This window comes from Prunus mume, linkage group LG2, assembly GCF_029339155.1.
Source record: "Prunus mume cultivar Tortuosa linkage group LG2, ASM2933915v1, whole genome shotgun sequence".
NCBI lineage: Eukaryota > Viridiplantae > Streptophyta > Magnoliopsida > Rosales > Rosaceae > Prunus > Prunus mume.
In genome coordinates this window covers 10,941,965-10,960,840 of record NC_142699.1, presented here as the reverse complement: position 1 = coordinate 10,960,840, position 18,876 = coordinate 10,941,965, and the positions used below count along the sequence as shown (strand labels likewise).

The 18,876-nt window shown below is 39.1% G+C and overlaps 6 protein-coding genes and 1 long non-coding RNA gene across 8 annotated transcripts; all 7 read right to left on the bottom strand.

Annotated features, from left to right (window-relative positions):
* Positions 1-33: 33 nt before the first annotated feature.
* On the bottom strand, positions 34-2,780 carry LOC148919610 (uncharacterized). Its single transcript, XR_016124500.1, has 2 exons — positions 909-2,780; positions 34-287 (listed from the first exon to the last, which is right to left on the bottom strand). It is a non-coding gene; the product is annotated as an uncharacterized LOC148919610 (long non-coding RNA).
* Positions 2,781-3,401: 621 nt separating this feature from the next.
* On the bottom strand, positions 3,402-4,571 carry LOC103320324 (B3 domain-containing protein Os03g0184500-like). The gene is made up of 5 exons (XM_089046961.1): positions 4,315-4,571; positions 4,125-4,222; positions 3,808-4,015; positions 3,562-3,725; positions 3,402-3,459 (listed from the first exon to the last, which is right to left on the bottom strand). The coding sequence occupies exons 1-4, from the start codon at positions 4,435-4,437 to the stop codon at positions 3,582-3,584; spliced, it is 573 nt and encodes a 190-aa protein (XP_088903087.1). The 5' UTR covers positions 4,438-4,571; the 3' UTR covers positions 3,402-3,459; positions 3,562-3,581.
* A 146-nt stretch (positions 4,572-4,717) lies between these two features.
* On the bottom strand, positions 4,718-6,798 carry LOC103320323 (B3 domain-containing protein Os06g0194400-like). Its single transcript, XM_008221991.2, has 5 exons — positions 6,146-6,798; positions 5,958-6,053; positions 5,657-5,857; positions 5,044-5,250; positions 4,718-4,948 (listed from the first exon to the last, which is right to left on the bottom strand). The coding sequence occupies exons 2-5, from the start codon at positions 6,051-6,053 to the stop codon at positions 4,901-4,903; spliced, it is 552 nt and encodes a 183-aa protein (XP_008220213.2). The 5' UTR covers positions 6,146-6,798; the 3' UTR covers positions 4,718-4,900.
* A 295-nt stretch (positions 6,799-7,093) lies between these two features.
* On the bottom strand, positions 7,094-8,911 carry LOC103320322 (B3 domain-containing protein Os06g0194400-like). The gene is made up of 5 exons (XM_008221990.2): positions 8,627-8,911; positions 8,439-8,534; positions 8,135-8,335; positions 7,513-7,719; positions 7,094-7,291 (listed from the first exon to the last, which is right to left on the bottom strand). Exons 1-5 carry the CDS (start codon positions 8,759-8,761, stop codon positions 7,262-7,264), a joined length of 669 nt encoding a protein of 222 aa, XP_008220212.2. The 5' UTR covers positions 8,762-8,911; the 3' UTR covers positions 7,094-7,261.
* Positions 8,912-9,397: 486 nt separating this feature from the next.
* FLDH (NAD(P)-binding Rossmann-fold superfamily protein) lies at positions 9,398-10,910 on the bottom strand. The gene is made up of 3 exons (XM_089045232.1): positions 10,493-10,910; positions 9,787-10,389; positions 9,398-9,684 (listed from the first exon to the last, which is right to left on the bottom strand). The coding sequence occupies exons 1-3, from the start codon at positions 10,769-10,771 to the stop codon at positions 9,544-9,546; spliced, it is 1,023 nt and encodes a 340-aa protein (XP_088901358.1). The 5' UTR covers positions 10,772-10,910; the 3' UTR covers positions 9,398-9,543.
* A 92-nt stretch (positions 10,911-11,002) lies between these two features.
* On the bottom strand, positions 11,003-14,662 carry LOC103320320 (peptidase, S9A/B/C family, catalytic domain protein (Protein of unknown function DUF829, transmembrane 53)). Of its 2 annotated transcripts, none has more exons than XM_008221986.3 (7): positions 14,136-14,662; positions 13,145-13,202; positions 12,768-12,848; positions 12,607-12,642; positions 12,114-12,353; positions 11,876-12,017; positions 11,003-11,739 (listed from the first exon to the last, which is right to left on the bottom strand). In XM_008221986.3, the coding sequence occupies exons 1-7, from the start codon at positions 14,312-14,314 to the stop codon at positions 11,228-11,230; spliced, it is 1,248 nt and encodes a 415-aa protein (XP_008220208.2). In that variant the 5' UTR covers positions 14,315-14,662; the 3' UTR covers positions 11,003-11,227. The 2 variants fall into 2 exon arrangements, with proteins under 2 accessions (XP_008220208.2, XP_008220209.2); XM_008221987.3 differs by having other exon boundaries at positions 11,876-12,008; positions 14,136-14,658.
* A 706-nt stretch (positions 14,663-15,368) lies between these two features.
* On the bottom strand, positions 15,369-17,952 carry ORC2 (origin recognition complex second largest subunit 2). The gene is made up of 6 exons (XM_008221985.3): positions 17,743-17,952; positions 17,524-17,630; positions 16,894-17,026; positions 16,202-16,487; positions 15,851-16,078; positions 15,369-15,757 (listed from the first exon to the last, which is right to left on the bottom strand). Exons 1-6 carry the CDS (start codon positions 17,869-17,871, stop codon positions 15,558-15,560), a joined length of 1,083 nt encoding a protein of 360 aa, XP_008220207.1. The 5' UTR covers positions 17,872-17,952; the 3' UTR covers positions 15,369-15,557.
* Between the last annotated feature and the right edge of the window lie 924 nt (positions 17,953-18,876).

The following is an 18,876-nucleotide window of genomic DNA, read 5'->3' as shown; positions in this document are numbered from 1 at the left end:
TCTTTTTATGAATACATGGAGAAAAGGGGGAAATTAAAGATAAGAATTAGCTCCTGTCCATTCATATTTGCTCATCATGTGTTCATACATATCCCTAGAGTGACACAAAATACCATTGGGGATGATTGACTCATCTGCTCAAACTACAACTGTCCATAGAACCTGAAATTGGTATCTATGTAGAATTTCCAGTTAAACAAAACATGTACCTCATGGCTAGTATCAGTCCATGAACGCGTGTGCGACTGACCTCAACATAAGTCTTATCTCAAGACAAACTGTTTTACCTGTAAAAGGTAAAACGGTTGAGTGAGAAAAGGGAAATACAAAGAAGGGAGGGAGGAGATAGGAGGATTAAACAAGGAAGAAAGCCATTCGAAGACAAAATAGGATACATATGGATTTTGGAAAGAGACCTATAAACCACAATTTGGTTCACTAACGTGAAGGCCACTTTGGTGCATTTGCATCACAGTTTCAGTCAAGCCAATACAAGGCACACGGTTTCTATGCGTACGCAAGTTGTTTCATTTATAGATAAAGACATCACATAGGCTCATGGCATAGGTGGATCTTGATGGCTGAGCAATTCTGAGACCTCACTGGACAAATATGTTGTTTTTATGCAATGTACATAGCCAAATTAGCTAGAATAGATGTGACCCACTCTGCACCCGAATTCTCACTTATCCCAATCTGATCACAGCAGGACAGGCCATGTGCTTGGTAGAAATATTAAGAGAGTTTGAGACAGTATCTTAAGTATAGAATTTTGGGTTTCCATAAGTTGACTAGGTCAAGAGACAGAAACAAACCATATCATAAATTGTTATTTTTATGTTGGAGAAAAACAAGAAAGAAACAGTAAGTAAATTCAACCACTACAAGAATGATCTGAAATAAATTACCTAAGCTTCTGATCCTTGTGCCTGTTAGAGTGGTAGGTCTTTCCAGGCATCAATACTCCCTCAACAAAAACCTGTGAGAAATCATAACATCACTGACACTAGAGATTTGCAGCTTTTTTGGTTTTTGTCTTTTAATTTCAGAGGCCCAGAAGAACCCAACTCAAAAATACAATTTTTAATGCCATGGCCTGAGAAAGTGAGAATACAAAAGAAAGCAGAGTGGGATGAGAGCTGTCTTGAACTAAGTTTTGAGGGAGACACGTCGATTGAGAGAGATAGGTGAAGAGGGAAAGAGGTGCTGGGTTTTGGCTTACAGGGGATCGATGAGCCTGCAGAGCAATCTGAGGCAGATTGAGTGCTTCCATTTTCTTCCTGTTTTCCTCCACCAAACACTGCTGAAAATAGCTCTCGTATGATAACTTAGAGTTAGCCGCCACCATTTTTCCCGAGAACCAAACGGAAGATCTCTGTCTCTTCTTCTATTTTTCTTTGGATGGAAGAAAGAAGGGAAATGGAGGCAAAATAAAAAATAAAAAACCCTCTTTGGTAGTCGACCGTTAAGTTCCTTTCCACTGCATTGAGTAATGGAGGCATCACAGTTGGAAGCGGATTAGTCAGCAGCAGACATTCTTTTTTCCTTTTTGTTAATTATTCATTTTCATGTATTACCTTTTTTTTTCTTTCAATACAAACGATAGTCAAAACTATAGGGAATGAGAATTTCTATATATTATCTTTATCCTCAAACTGATTACGTGCAATTAGTTTTTGCTTTAACTGCTGTAAAACTGATGCTAGAGCACTCATCAATTAATTATCATCAAATCTCAAAGGGTTCAAATTCTAACTTTCAAAATTTACGTCTGTAGTGGCCTATTAACTTGTAAAACTGGTGAAATGTGTTAATGCCGCCGGAATTTGTGACAGGTTATTTGAATTTTGAAAAAGCAAAGCTGTGATTGGCATCAAGTCAATTGCTCATTTGCTTGTCCTCGTTGCCAGGTTCTGAAGCACATGAATCTTCTAAAATAGACAACATATATTCGTATTTGATCATGGCTTCAAATTTTTTGAGGTAAACAACGAAGAAAGCCATTGCAAGACAAAATAGGTTGCTTCTGGAATTTTGAAAGAGACCTAAAACCATAAGCTTGTTCACTTACGTGAAAAGCAACTTCGTGCCAATGCATCCCAGCATGTCAATCAAGCCATTACAACATGCATTGTTACATTATAAACAGAGACGGATGCATGATCTTGTGCCCTCATTTGTGTTCCGTTGTATACGAAGGTTATTTCGGTTAGAGATGTAGTAGCTGCCCTTTACTTATGGGTTCATATAAAGACATCACATATGGTCCCAGGAAGCTCGCATTAATAAATTACAGTTTTGTATCCTCTCTTTTTTTTTTTTTTAATTTACTTTTTTAAAGTATTTTTTCACAGTAGAACACACCATGTCCTTGATATGTTGATAGAGTTTTAGACAATATATAGCGTATAGAGTTTGGGAAACCATAAGCCAAAGAGTGAAAGTACTATGACTTTGTGGTGAAAAGGAAAAGTCCTGCATATAGTGAATTGGGTTGTTGTGATTGGCAATTAAATCAATTACTTGCACTGATTGCCATTTGCAACGATAAAGTTTTAGGCTTTGAACCCACATGCTCATAACATGCAATATAGTTGTCCTAGCTGTCCTCTCCACTCATATTTGCTCATCATGGGGTCATATATCTCTTCAGGGACACCAGTGGAAATTAGCATCAATGTAGTGTTTGCTATTAGACAAAACATGTACCTTTCTAGGAACAAATAGAGCTCACTGCAAAACATATGCAAGTCTTATCCTAATCCCCAAACTTCTTTTTACCTGCAAAAAATAAAGGGTTGTAAGAGAATGGGAAATGAGAGAGATGAGAGAATCAAGATCAACAAAATCTCTACAAGGAAGAAAACCCATTTGAAGACAAAATAGGCCGCTTAGGGATTTTTGAAAGAGACCTATCAACCAAAAATTCGTTCACTTGTCACTTGTGAAGACAACTTTGTGTACTCGCATCACAGTATGTCAGTCAAGCCAATAGAAGCTACATGTTTTCTACATAAATACAGACAGATGCATGCCCTATGCCCTCATTTGTGGTCCTTTGCCTACGCAAGTTGTTTTATTTATAGATGTAGTAACTAACTGCCACTCTACATGTGATCATGGCAGACGTATATCTTGAAGGCCGAGTAATTCTGATACTAAATCTGGTCTCAGGTGGCAATATTGTTCCATTTTACTTCAGCAGAACAAGCTATGTGCTTTATAGAATACTTAAAGAGTTTGAGACAATATCTTAAGTATAGAATTTCTGTATCCATAAGTAATTCTATGACTAGGTCAAGGCACAAAACCCAGATCATAAATTGTTATTTTCATGTTGGAGAAAAATAAGAGAGAAACAATAAATAAATTCAACCTCTACAAGAATGATCAGAAACCAATTACCTAAGCTGATCCAGCTGAGCTGCCTTCGGATCTTTTTACTCTTACAATGTACACCTAAACAGACAACATAATCAATGAAATTATATAAAATAAAAAATAAAATAAAAGTCATGCATCCCTGAGCCCCCAAATCAAAATGTGATAATAATCAATCACCTTAAATGCAGTAGGCCGGATCAATTGAAAAACCAATGCATCCCCTTCCACCAAATCATGAGCAAATGCAAATTCTTTCCATCCAGCAGAGAGTCCAAATCTACCAATGTCATAACTTCATCACCCTTTGAGAGGTTCTCCATGCAGAACTGTCTTTTAAGACACTGTTGTCAAAATCAGATAGATAAATTACTCCTTACAATTACACTCTACTGGTTCACCAACTTGACTTGCTTAATGTTTTACCAGAAAGAATCCACCACTGATATAAGATGGGATTATCGTTTTCACAATGGTCGGGTTATCGGATCCCAAACCCGACACTAATTCCTGGGCTTCATGCAATGCGGCAGCTCTGGCTTCATCTGAAGCAGAAGCGTTTGTTCGGTTCCACAAACCCTTCTGCCAACTAGAGCGGTAAGACCTTCTGGGCATTCTTACTCGTTCATCAAAACCTGTGAAAAACCAAAGATTGCAACTTTCTTTTTTCCTTTTTTCTTCATTCGGAAGACATAAAGATTGAAACTTTGAACAATTAGTAGAGGGAAAAATGAAATCGGCCCACCTCTTTGTAAACCAGGGAAGAATGATTCGAGACGCGAGTGGATCTCCGGACCTGAACAAGATGCTTCTCGAACGTACGAGGCCTCGCGAGCCCCACCTGAGAAAGTGATCGTACAAGAGAGAGCAGAGTGAGAGATGTTTTGAGAGAGAGAGAGAGAGAGGTGATGAGGGAAGGAGGGGTTGGCGTACAGGGGCTGGATGAGCCAGCTGGGCAAGCTGAGGCAGATTGAGTGCTGCCATTTTCTTCCTATTTTCCTCCAAGCTCTGCTGCCGAGACTCCTCGTATAACAACTTGGGCTTGGCCATCACCATTTTCCCAAGAACCAAGCAGAGAATTGTGGAGGGAGAAAAATAAATTTAAGCAAGTAAAATTTTTCGATTTTCCGATGATAATAAATATTTTATTTCATAAACATGATGAAAGATTTGGGCTGGTCTGCACAATTTGGCCCAACATTCCACTTTGTGACTTTGAACATGGTCTATTGGTCCAGTAACTGGTAAAAGTGGTGAAATGCATACAGAATTTGACTGCCTCGTTTCATGGTCTGCATATATAATCAACACTGAAGCTGAAGCCTAGCTTACGGTATGAGAAATTACAAGCTTTTCTTCAGATATATATGATCATTTGTGAATCCATAAGCCGAGGGTCAAGAGAGTACATAAGAAATATGCATTTACAATTCGAAGAAAATGTAATTTGTGGTCAATGCGTAAGCTCTACAAGAATGATCACAAAACAATCGCCAACATTGACCCAACTTCACAATAGTTAAAGCTTGTTGCCATCTTCAGGCCTTCCCACCCTTAAAATGTACACCTGAAAAGACAATACAAGTACATAAGATTAAAAGTAAAACCGGAGGAGGAAGGTCTTAATAAATGTAGGAAATGGTATGTATCTTCATAATTTACCTTGAATGCTGTACGGCGAATCAACTGAAAAACCAATGCATCCCCATCAACCAAATCATGAGCAACTGCAAATCCCTTCCATCCACCACTGAGTCCTGTCTTCCGGGCCAAGTATATTGTTGGGTACTCGTCACCATCTTCATCTATCAATGTCATAACTTCATCACCCTTTGGGAGGTGCTCCTTGCAGAACTGGACTTGAAGACCCTGTTGCCAAAATTAGATAGAGTCATTACTAGTTGCCATCTACTGTTGAATCAAATTGACTATTCCTACATAGTTACACAATATGAAGCAGCACACTGTAACCAAAAACATGAAGCAGTACGTTGCCCTATAACATACCTATAGAATATCCATTAACAATATGAAGCAGTACATTGCCATAGAAAAACTTAGTTTACAATTTGGAACCGGATAGAACATCCATTAAGGAGTAAATTGGTCCTTCAATTGGTTATGGAGCAGTACATTGCACAAATAAAGTAAACTACAGTGTTCAAAACATGTGGGATTTTAGCAAAACAGACAATGCCACACCAAAAGAACACAGAAAAGTAACATGATAAAGTGAAAAAGGTGAGATTGTGAGCAAATAAAGCGACTTGATTACCAGCCAGAATCCACCAGAAACATGAGATGGGAGCATTGTTTTTACAAAGATCGGGTGATCGGATCCCAAACCAGACTCTAAATTCTCAGCTCTCTCCATGGCTTCAGCTCTGGCTTCATCCGAAGCATATACCCGGTTCGACAAATCCCTGTGCCTACTAGAGTAGGACTTTCTAGGTATCATCACTCGATCAACAACAACCTGTCACAAATTGTAAGATCACAAAAGATTGAAACTTTCATATGTTTTTTAAAAAACAAAAACTTTGAACAAGTAGTGGAGGGAAAATGAAAGAACCCACTTCTTTGTAAACAGGGGTAGGCAGGTTTGCGACGCGAGAGGACCTCCTCACCACAACCATCTGCTTCTCGACGGTACGAGGCTTCGTCCGCTTCATCTGAGAATGAAAGATAAAGCAGAGTGAGATGTTTTTGCATAATGGAGATAGGTGCTGAGAGAAGGAGGGGTTTAGGGTTTAGGCTTACTTACAGGGGAGGGTTTGGGAGAAGATGTGGTTTTAGAGCCTGAGCAAGCTGAGACAGATTCAGTGCTTCCATTCTCTTCTTGTTTTCCTCCAATCTCTGCCTACGAGACTCCTCGTAGGACAGCTTGGACTTGGCCATCACCATTTTCCCCATAACCAAGCAGAAATATTTCTGTCTCTCTCTGTCTCTGATTTTTGTTTCAGTTTTGAGTGGAAGAAGGAAGGAAAATGGTGGCAAAGTCTACATTTAAAATAACCCCTTGCGAGTCGACCGTTAAGTTCCCACTGGTTTGAGAAATAGACGAATCGCATTTTGAAGTTTATTATTATTATTATCCTTAAATTATGCTTGTGACTTGTGATCCAATGTACGGACGTAGTTTTATCCTTTTACTGCTGTAGCAGTCAATCGGTTGGCGTCAAATCGTATCAGACGATTCAAATTCAAACTTTCAAATTTACCCTCTCTAGTCCGGGTCTAGTAACTTGGTTCCACAAAAAAACGTAGTATTCCGGTAACTTGTAAAACTGCTGGAAGAACGATTGTAAAGAATTGGGGTGGCTGTGATTGCCATTTTCAATGGAAAGACCTCAGGTTCTGAAGCACATATAGCTGTCTTGGTTCTTTTTTCCTTTTTCACATAAAATTGTTTTTGTTTATTTTTCACAAAACATGTACAAAGAACCAGAACTGGCATACATATATATATATATATATATATAGATGGTGGTTTTGCAATTATTTCAATCAAGCCTTTCTTTTGATATGATTGTTTAACCTATCTCAATCTCACAGCAGAAGGAACCATGTGATTGGTATGTCAATAGAGTTTTAGACAATATCTAGCGTATGGAATTTGGAATCCATAAGCCAAAGGGTAAATCTATGACTAGGTCAAGGAAGTACATAAGAAATGTACATTTACAATTCTTAGTGCCATTCGTGGTCTAAATGACGACGAAGCGATAGAAATCAGGTCACAAATTGCTATTTCTTTGGTCAATGCATAAGCTGCAAAAGAAAGAGAGAACCAATACGTAAATTCTACCTCTCTCCAAGAATGATCACAAAACAATCCCCAACATTGAGCCAAAAGTTCAATAGTAATCTTGTTGCCCTCTTAAGTTCTTTCCACCCTTATAATGTACACCTGAAATGATGATACAAGCACATAAAGTCAAAAATAGAAACTGAAAGCTGAAAACAAAGTAATGGGATGGTCTGATAAACGCAGCACATGATTCGTCTGGCACTTATCTAGTTAGAATAATTTGTATCTGTTGAAGGCAATATACTTATTTCCACCATTGGCTCAAACACCATTTCTCATGTATCCCTGAGTCCCCAAATCAAAATTTAGCAATCAATCACCTTGAATGTTTTAGGCCGGATTAGTTGAAAAACCAATGCATCCCCATCCACCAATTCATGCGCAATTGCAAACCCTCTCCACCCACCACTGAGTCCTCGTTTATTGGCCAAGTATACAGTCTGGTACTCGTCGCCATCTTCATCTACCAATATCACAGATTCATCGCGCTTTGGGAGGTTCTTGTTGCAGAAATGGATTGGAAGACCCTGTTGCCAAAATTAGACACAACATTTACAAGTACCCCTCTACTGGTGAATCAAATTGACTCTTCAAGCACAATATGAAGCAGGCAGCATATCCATAGATAACGGGTGATCAGCATAATGGGATCCCTCTAACCAGACCTGGCTAATCAAGTAGGTGATAACCATTCACCTAGAAAGACATAGTTTACAATTTCGAATATGACAGAACATCCATTACTGAGTAAATTGGTCCTTAAATCAGTTACAGAGCAGGGCAGGTACGAGATTATGGCCATTATAGAAGCCAAACAGGATGAATATGCTGTTCAAAATCATGTGCCCTTTTGACAAACAATATCATGCTCATACCAATACATAAGAAGCATACAATGGAAAGGTGACATTTTGAGCATCTAAAGAAAAGCGACTTGTTTACCAGCCAGAATCCACCAGTGACATGTGATTGGAGCATGGGTTTCACAAAGGTCGGGTGATCGGATCCCAAACCCGACTCTAATTCCTCGGCTCTCTCTGTCGCCTCAGCTCTTGCTTCATCTGAAGCATATATCCGGTTCGAAAAATCCCTATGCTTCGAATTAGAATGCCTTCTGGGCATCCTCAATGGATCCACAGCAATCTGTCACAATTCATAACATCACTAAAGATTGTAACTTTGTTACTCAAAACCCAAAAAGAAAGAAACTTTGAACAATTACTAGATGGAAAATGAAAGAACCCACTTCTTTGTAAACAGGGGTAGGCAGGTTTGCGACGCGAGAGGACCTCCTCACCACAACCATCTGCTTCTCGACTGTCTGAGGCTTTGCTCGCTTCATCTGAGAATGGAAGATAAAGCAGAGTGAGATGTTTTTGCATAACAGAGATAGATGCTGAGAGAAGGAGGGGTTTAAGGTTTAGGCTCACTTACAGGGGAGGGTTTAGGAAAGGATGGGGCTTTTAGAGCCTGAGCAAGCTGGGGCAGATTCAGTGCCTCCATTCTCTTCTTGTTTTCTTCCATCCTCTGCCGTCGAGACTCCTCGTATGATAACTTGGCGGCCACCATTTTTCCCTAGAACCAAACAGAAAATTTCTCCTATCTCTCTTGCTCTCTGTTTTTTTTTTGTTTTTTTTTTTTGTTTTTGGTGGAGGAAGGAAAGTGAAATGGTGGCAAAGTCCTTATTTAAAACACCCTCCTTCCTATCGGTCAGCAGCAGCAATTTGGGGTTTCATTGTAATGTTCTTCTCAATTTTCGGAAATTGAAAAGATTCATTGTTTAAATATCTCTTTTTATTTTCATGTACAGTTCCTATCATTTAAAATAAAGTTACGCTTATTAATTGCGAATTTGTGATACATCAATCAAAGGGCCTGCTTGCTTGTGTTCCTTTCATTGCTGTACTGTACGACTCAATCAATTAAGCTTCAAATCCGATCCAACGGGTCAAATTCAAATTTTCAAAATTTACCACTGTTGCAATTGTTTTGAGCTGCCCAATGATTTTGTAACTTCTACAACTGGTGAAACTGTTTTTGAGAATAGGTGAATCGCTTATGTAACTAAGCAATTTTCGACCGTCAATGCATGTAAAACTCACGACATATTAAGGGTCAAAATTCATCCACGTGCACATAAACTACCAATGGTGGCATCATTTCACCACGACGAATACATGGAATGCATGCTTATTGAAAGAGAAGTTAACACACCAAAAACACCCAACTTGATATCAATAAACTGATGATCTTTCTTTAGCGCCACATCCCATCAAATTGAAAATGTTTACTAGTTAACTGGAGTCACATAAAGCAAACAACAAACCACACCCTCGTCAAAGTTTATGTGATCAATATTTGATCAAGCCCGAGTTCTTGAGCCAAGGCAACACCTCCCCCAATCCTTCTTTCAATCCTCTGGGACTATAATCCAGCTCCTGCTTGGCCTTGTCACATGAATATGCCCATTGATGCCTCAAAACATAAACAGTCTGCAAACCAGATGAACCAACCACAACAAAATCAAAACCCTAAAATTCGAGCACAACACAAACATTATCATAAACAACAAGATCAAACACCACATTACATACCGGAGGACTAATCAGAGGGAGCTTCCCTGTAATTCGAGAGAAAAGAACAGACGCCCATCCGTACACCTCAATCAACCACAATGGGATCCCAAATTTAGGCCTCTGCGTCTGAGTGATCACAGCTGCTACATCGAAAACGTGCTTAAACGATGCGTTTTCACCTGTTAGCAGATACCTCTCACCTGTTCGACCTTTTTCCATAGCTCTGATATGGCCCTCCACAACATCATCGACATGGCTAAACGAATACCTATCGTTACCGGGGCCTATATATCCAGGCAATCGGCCGTTGAACCGCTCGACGATCATCCGAGCGACGACGTTTCCAGCGGTGAGCTTTCCGGGCCCGTAAATTACTCCGGGATAAAGCAGCACCAACGGCAGCTCCTCTTGCTGCGCGGCCTGTAGCGCGATTTTATCGGCGGCAGCTTTCGATTTCTCGTACTCCGTACAGAAGAACTTCTCGTGATGGACCTGAGCCTCGTCGGCGACGTGGCCATCGGTCGGTCCGAGCGCGAAAAACGACGACGTGTAGATGACCTTCTGTACGGTTTTCGTCTCTCGAACCGCTCGCAGCACGTTCTTCAAACCCCCGACGTTGACCTAACGGGATCGGAGATTGAAAAGGAACGAACTTTACGAATCAAATACACAAAAACGTGAAAACTTGAATTTTGATTAGATTTTGGGAGAAGCCGGAGCTTACGGAGAAGAACTTGGAGGGGTCGGGAAGCCAGGGCTCAACCACGGCGGCTGCGTGGAAAACGACGTCGCAGCCGGAGAAGGCGGAGAGGAGGGAGTTGTAGTCGGTGACGTCGCCGTAGACGAGTTCGAGGCCACCGTTACCGGTTGGTGACGGTGGAGGCAGGGAGGAGAGGTCGCTGGTTGGGCGGACCAAGGCGCGAACGGAATAGCCTTGTTTCAGCAGCTCGTGGCACAATCTGCCTCCTAAGTAACCGGAGGCGCCGGTCAACAGTATCTTCATCCCTCCTTCAAGCAAAATTCACCGATTCAGAATTGTTTTGACTTTCGAAGGAGAGTTGATATTCAAGGAAGTTCATTTGCCTGAAGAAACAAAAACATATTTTCTTTTATTTTCTGTTATTTATTTATTTATTTTTATTTGTTTTGTGTTTTGAAATAGTATTCTAAAAATGAAAGCTCCCTATATTTTGACATGAAGAGGTAGATTGGAATTTAAATTACACAAAGTGAATAGGATTCAACAAAGGCCAGAAGATTATTATTATTATTACTACTATTAATTTATCTATTTTTTCTTTTTGTACATTTACAAGTTCCTCTAATTTTCATTACAATGATTCTCATCACCCACCTAAGGTTCTTCAGTGAAGCCACTGTACATTTTTACGTAGGAGAAAGAGATCATCATCCTCCTTATTACAAAAAGAAATAAGAAAATTTTCCCAATTATACCATTCTATAATCTTGACCGACGTATGCACTTGATTGGATTAAAAGGGGCATGCCTTCTTCTTGAAGCCAATGAACGGCGGTTCCCATTCAAAGAGCCCGACGATGATTTTATATCCCAATCCTCAACAGTTTTTGGAACACAGACGTCAAAAAGGATCTGACCAAGGACACCGTGGGCATTCATGGTTGGCGTTGGCGGGTTAGGCAGGTGAATCAAACCTTCCTTGCGCTCGTCTTGCATGGACCCAACATCTCTGCCTCCATCATACTCCATCGAGCTGGGCGTTAAGAAGTGATCACTGGATGCCAGAGTGACTCCTCGAAACCCATTTGAGCCACCAGCAGCTTTTCTGAGACTACTCATCGGTTCATTGTCAATAATCTCATCGTGTGCTGCCTGCATACCCAATGTTTCTCCTTCCAGTCGTCGAATTCTTTGAGAATAAACTCCAGCTGCTTTACCAAGGAGCTCAGTTACAGCAGCCTTGTAATCAATTGGATAATGCTTGTAATGGCCTGTGAGTCACAGCATTGAATCAAGTTGTAGGATTTAGTATATTTACTCTAAATAAGCATTTTACTAGTAAGAAAGCTCTAAATACAGTGAATAGCATTTGTTACTTGGTCTTTAAGTTTAGGTTTAGAAGCGGACCTACGTGAGGAGAGCCATTCCATTTTACTAGTTTAACATCAGCCCCAAGTTCTCGTAAGTGTTGAGAAAAATTATATATAACTTGAAATGGAGCGAGATCGTCGTTCTCTGAGCATAAGATTAGATACGGGGCCTGCATGCCCTGAATAAGAATGATACTGAATAAATGGAAGAGAAACAAATATGAATTTTTTTAAAATAGAATAGAATATAACCTGGAGTGTAACTAGTAACTTACAACAGTGGAGTAGAGAGTCTGCCAATACTCGGCACGGTGTGACTCAAACCTGTTGAGGAAGAGGGCATCAAGGCCAGAAGCAATGCCATTCGCAATCCAGGATGCGAATCTCGGTGGATGGGATATTTTCAGGACAGTTGGGTGAAGAACAAATTTAGTACCCAGATCACTAGTAAAGTCCACTGGACTGGAATCATAGATGTGGCCAGAAATACAGTCCCTAACCAGTCGACAATCATCCTTCACAGCCAAAAATGAAAATTAATAAGATTATGAAATGGAACACACTATATTGCCCTTAACATAAAAACATAAACAATTACCTAAAATCTATTGATGGACAAACAATGAGAATGACAACATATTCTTTTTGGTCCCCTTATTTGATGCATCAATGTCTTTTAAATTTATAATCCATAACAAAATTACATTATTTATTCTTTTGATTAGTTAAATTATCCTTAACGGAATGCAAAAGAAAAAATTTACACACCAGATTCAGTTTTGCTTCACAAGTTCCCTCAATTATCTGCACAAACGAAACATGCAGTCATCGCCTCAATCAATAGGATGCTACTTTACATGAACCAGAGAAATCCTTTCAACATAGAACATATGAAAAAATAGGAACATACAATACTAAAAGGAGTTTACCTGAATAACTTTGAACATACAGGCTTTTGGACCACCAGAAAAAGAGGCAAAGACCACAGGGCAAGGCTTAATCTTCAACTCCTGCATTTAAGATATAAAATAAAGCAATTAGCTTTACCCGGAAAATCATACCATGACAAAAATTCAGGATGTTTGTTTACAAATGCCAATTTTTTTATGGAAACAGATCATACAACTATGGCAGTCATTTTCACTTTCAGGAATTGTGAAACTTCTACTTAAATGAATATGGTTTTGGATCTCAGACAGGTTCCTCAATATCATATCCCAAACACAAGTTCTAAGGGTAGGTTAATCAATAAACAGAACCTTTAGTCCCTGTGAAGCTACAGTTGGAGAACTATAACAGAACTAACCTCAAGAAGTTCATTCAGAATATCAGTCGCTAAAGTTGTAGCCTTCTCAGGAAAGAACCTGCAGGAATTATGTAAATCAAACCTTAGTCCAACATCAAAAGGATGAGTACAAGATGCCCTTCTATTCTAGAGGCAGCAATTGTACATAATTGAATGATTGCAGCCATTATAACAGACAGATCCACGCATAATAACTCATGTTCTGCAAAAGTATATTGAGGAATTCAAGCCATCAAAGCTACAAATTAAGTTGAGCTTTGGAACATTTGAAGATTGAGGCGAATTTTTATACCACAGGGAGGAAGATATAAAACAACCATGTATCTCCAGGAAAAGGGGAAGAAAGTGTCCTCAGACACTCAGATATGCTTGTACAAAAGCTTAATTTTGTCAATTTACTTCACGGCAGTCCTTCATTTGTAACATGATTGCTATTGATAGCAAGAATGTTTCCATAGTGCCAAAAAGTATATTAAAAAAAAAAAAAAAAAAAAGTTGCAGACCGTGAAAAAAATACTATTTCTATGAATTGTCCATTCATCAACGACATATAAATTGCACTGTGTCAATGATTCTATTTTGGGAGCTTCACATTAAATTTAGAGGAGAAGGACTGCAATTCCGGATAGGCTCTCCACCTCAATCATAAAACTACAAAAGTCAGCAATGGCAACTGCAAGTTCCTGATTTCATCAAACAAGGAAAAGGGGGGCTCAAATGCATTTCCCACCCAAAATCAATCAAATAAGGAAAGAATAACTCAGCAACACTCAAAATGCTAAGCAACCAAGTTCCTCCAACGACCCAAAAAGCAAGAGCAACCCAATTATAGCAAACTAGTCAAACCCAGAAAGGTAAACAACAAACAACGCCCTTACTTAAAATATTAAAAAAAAAAAAAAAAAAAACCTTGTATTTTCCAATTGGGAAAAAAGCAAAGCAAAAACCTTGAAGAGAAAAACATCAAAACTGGCAAAAAATTGGAACTCACATATTGAGAAATTGGGCGTGGCAGACGAGTGTGTTCCAACCCATAGACGAGTAAAGCTCCACATAGCTCTTCAAGTGCCGCTCTTGGCTCGACATCCATGCAAACACCACCACTATCCCTTCAATTTCATCACTCCTCTTCTTTCTTCCCCAATAATACCTACCCCCAAATCCCCACATCTCCTCCTCCTGCACCCAAGAACCAAACTTTTTGCACAATTGCTTGAGATTGAGCTTCAAGAAGCTTACTTTCTTATCTGGGTTTCTTTGGAATTTGCAGAGAACTAATTGGGTTCAATTCAATCAAATGGATGAGAAGCGGGTCTGCTTCTCTGGTTTTCACACCAAGTAAAAATTCACAGTTTTTTTATACAGGGGAATGGGAGAGGCCAGCTTGGACCCTTTTGGACTTTCTCCTGCAATTAGAGAAAGAGAGAGAGAGAGAGAGAGAGAGAGAGAGAGAGAGAGAGAGAGAGCTTCATCTGATTTGTCTCGACACTCGGCCACACTTCGCCACAAAAAGCGGGCCAAATTCTGTATGAGCCATTGAACTTATGCCTGCAATTGAATTGCGCAATTACCCTTGTATCAAACGTGTCGATGCTTGATTGGATGGAGATTTAAAGGACTCGGGATAGAGGTATATACAACCAAATTGCCAAATTTGTGTTTTTTTCTTCTGAAACGAAAAGTCGATATCTTATTTCCCTTTTTTGTTCGATTTGTTTGGGGGAGATTAATCGGGTGGTTGAATGTTGTTGACTTCTTGTCGTTTTCTCGCACTGTTAGAAGTCCATCTAAATCCGGTTTGGTTGGTTTGCTATAGACGTAAACGCAAACAAATCGCCTTGTCTTTCCAGTTGAGTTACGCTTCCATGTATTTCGGTCTACGATAGGCAAGAGAAAAGCTAGCCCTAGCTCTCATTGTTACTCGGCAAATTTTGAAATATATCCAAACATTGGACGATATAAAGACATTTTAGACTTTGATTCTTAGAATTTCAACCACCCGGGAGTCTCGACCACGTTGGAGAGAATCTGAGAATTTCTTAAGGATGGTCGAGCCCTTGTTGAGAGGTTCGAGCACTGGTCAAGGGTTCGAGCATTGGTCAATGAGTCGTCGGCTTAAAAGCAAGACCAGAGGGAGAGGAAGAGGCTAAAAGTCAATAACGTGCTAATATCATACTCTATTTTAGATTGCTTATGTCTATCCTTTCACGTTTATTCCATAGCCTTTAATATGTTGAAAACGTACATGGTCATTTCTCATATTTACAACCTTAGGTGAAAATAACACGCACGTGATTTATCTTAGCAAGTTATCTAGCTTTCTAAGGAGGCAGTGAGAAATTTGGATCATTGCCACTACTATCAGGAGGACTTCAAATCTACATAATCTTTGAGGCCCGAATAATTTAACAAGTCACTGACTGAGCTCCGCTATGAGTTTTTCAAGTGCCTCATTTGTGAGAGGGATGTGCAAGCAATCCTGGCCATCAGAATTCCTTTTGGTCTTGACCAACTCATGATCTTTGAATTCTGTCAAATGGGAGTTAAGCGTAAGCTGGCTGCTCACTAGGAAGCGCTCTCGACAGCTTGCATACAGATTATCAACGGGCATACCTGAGAAATCGATACATGAATGATAATGTATGATCAATGGATTAGAAAGGTTAAAGCTTCGAAGAGTTCATGTAGGCTTTTATAGCTACTTACCTTCTTCATTAGAATGAGATAGTTGATATTCGGCAAGAACTTTGAACACACTCTGGGCATTGGATGTCAAACTCTGCAAAACTATTGTAGCACTTTTGGCACTTTGGGTGGTATTTCCATGTGCAAGAATCAGGGGAATGAGCATTCCTTCAACCTTGTATGGCGCAAAGGTAGGAACATGATGCCAGCACCAGTTGAACTGTGTGTGAACCATCTTCTTGTCCCACACTATTAAAGGCAAAGAAGGTGTGATTAAACTTGATGGCATATGCAATCCTTTGATGCAGCATTTGTTTCATGCAGACAGTTTGTTATCAATTATATAACAAATTATAGCAAGAATAGACTTACAAAGAGGTGCATTCACATGATCAATAGAGGCCACCATGCGAATATGGGAACAAGAAGCAACTTGTGCAAGAACTTGTTGGGTTTCAGAGTCCCTTAATCCAGGCCCATCAATGTTATGAATGACAACGCATACAAAACATTCGTTTGTCCTATCCTCATCCAAAAATGCAAGAAGATCATCCATGGATCTAGAACTAAATGGCTGTTGAACTTTGGAAGAGCTCCCAGGATTCTTTCTTTTGGATTTCAGTTGATCCCACAGAAGTTCAGCTAAGGCTGCCACAACCTATATTTCAAACATTAGATAGCATGTTAACAGAAATGATAATGTTGAATGTTGCCGTTCACAAATTAGCCTTGAGGGCATATGCCTGTCCTGGGTTTGGGTCTATTTCCATTTCTTCTCTTCCAGGTTTTGTCATATTTTCATACAAGGAAGATGGGCTTGGCCACCTCGGAACAACTTAAGTGCACTCAAGGTGATCAGCACATTGTTCACAACGTTCATTGTAGCTTGCGTATGACATGGTAGGGCAGGAATCAAAAATCATATTGCCAATAAGAATAAACCACACAATTGGCAAATCCAGAAAACTCGCATATTGCTTTGGAATGGGCACAAGCTCTTATGTGTAAGCATGATATTATGGGTAAATGAATTATGACTATTTTGTATCCCAAGTAATTAATACCTGTTTTATATTTATTCCCGGAAGATATCCATTGACAACAACCACAGAATACTCGGTCAATGATGTTGAAGCAAAATCTTCAAGCAAGGCCTTCTTCGATCCAAATCCATACATAAGAAGGCCAAGACCACATCTAAGAACAATAAAATGGGTGAATAAGAACATACAAAATAGATGTTCAACAACAATACAAATAGTATAAGCAAAGAGATAAGTGTAAGACAAAACCACCTGCCCACAAATTAATAACTAAGAAACAATAAATCAAAGGGAAATCTCAAAACTTTAAACTACAATTTATGTCGAAACTGATTCATAAATAACAGGCATCAAGTCCAGAAGTCAATCAAGTGCTAAAAGGAAACAATGCAATTCCTTCTGGTACAAAAATACTAGTCCCATTGCCCACCTAATAAATGCATCAGGGCACCAATTGCCATAGGCAATACTCAAGTACAAAAAACACTACAATTTGTAGCATAAGAAGCCAGAAAGATAATTGATTTTCTCTATTGGCACAAAAATTAACTTGAAAGCAACCTTCCTACATTAGATCCCAATCTACACAAATGATAATTTAAGAGAAGAGCATTTGAGACATTGCTGATTAATCACAAGGTAGGAGAATACCTTAGCTCAAAAGCCCATTCAGGGTACGAACTCTTATAACTGTTCATCAATTCCTTGACCTCCTTCTCATGTTTTGGTTCGATTTTAGATGCTGCTGCAATCAGTTCCTGCACATTAGAAGAAAACAAACAATAACCAATCAGCCAAAGTTTCAAGGTTTAACTAAAACAACAAAAGAAATGGGAGATTTTGAAGGAATTGAAGGCGACCCAGCATTACCTGTTCGTCAACGACGTCAATATCAGAGAGCTTAGAATGAGATCTCTTGCCGGAGCCACGGAGCTCCTTTGCCAGAAAGTAATTTCTGGAGAACCCAAACTCTTCGTTATCGCCATCGTTCATCTCCATGGCTTTGATTTCGATTTGATGGTAGCCCCCAAATCACCCCAAGTCTCAACTCAAGGGGGCGTGCCCTAATAAAAGCTGCTTCTCCAGTTCGGCATTTTCCCGCGATTTTTCCCTTTCGGTGCGAAAACTGGGCTTGGGCTGAGCATCTGCCCATTAAGCCTTATTAACTATTTTATTTGTGAGGCCCATTCATTGTATTGAGTTTGTTTCAATTTTAATTATTTTTTCTGAAAGTTTACTTTTTTTTTTTTTTTTTCTTTTTCTAATACAATTGATAAAACTCATCTAATATATGGGAGGGGGCTTATAAAATAAAAAAATAAATCTATATGGAGGGATACTCAAACTTGGGTGCTAGCGGCAAACTGCCCTGACCAACTCGCCTAATTCACCCATATTTGCTTTTACTCTTTTTTTTTTCCCTTCTCTAAATGGGATTGCAACTGCTATTTGATCCTATGTCATTAAACAATTTATTTGCCCTTCGATAAAATTGAAACACTGCATAGTTAAGTCAGTGGGCTTTATACTGTGATGGTTGACTTTCTTACAATTACCAAAAAATAGTTGACTTTCCTACATCACAATTTTTTTACCTTAAGTGGGTAAGCTTTATGCTTTATTGGATTGTGATATAGTTGGAAAATCGAATTCTTCATAAAACAAAACCATTTGTGGAAAATAAATAACTAGATTTTGTGTTATAGTTATACAATATAAGATAATATTCTATTAATGGTAAATTTGTCATGATTTAAAACCATCCAACTCAACATATAGAAAACAAGATTTTAGATGCTACTATTAATCAAAGAACGGCGACAAACATATGTATCATATCCTCATCCTATTTAAATAAAATAATAATTTGCATGTGGCACATCACATCTTTCATTCTTGCACACAAAATAAATACATAAATGTATAAATCACGTGATAGGTATATCTCATATAGAGTCCAAAACTATGATGCAATCCTTTAATCACGAAATAAGTAATTCAATA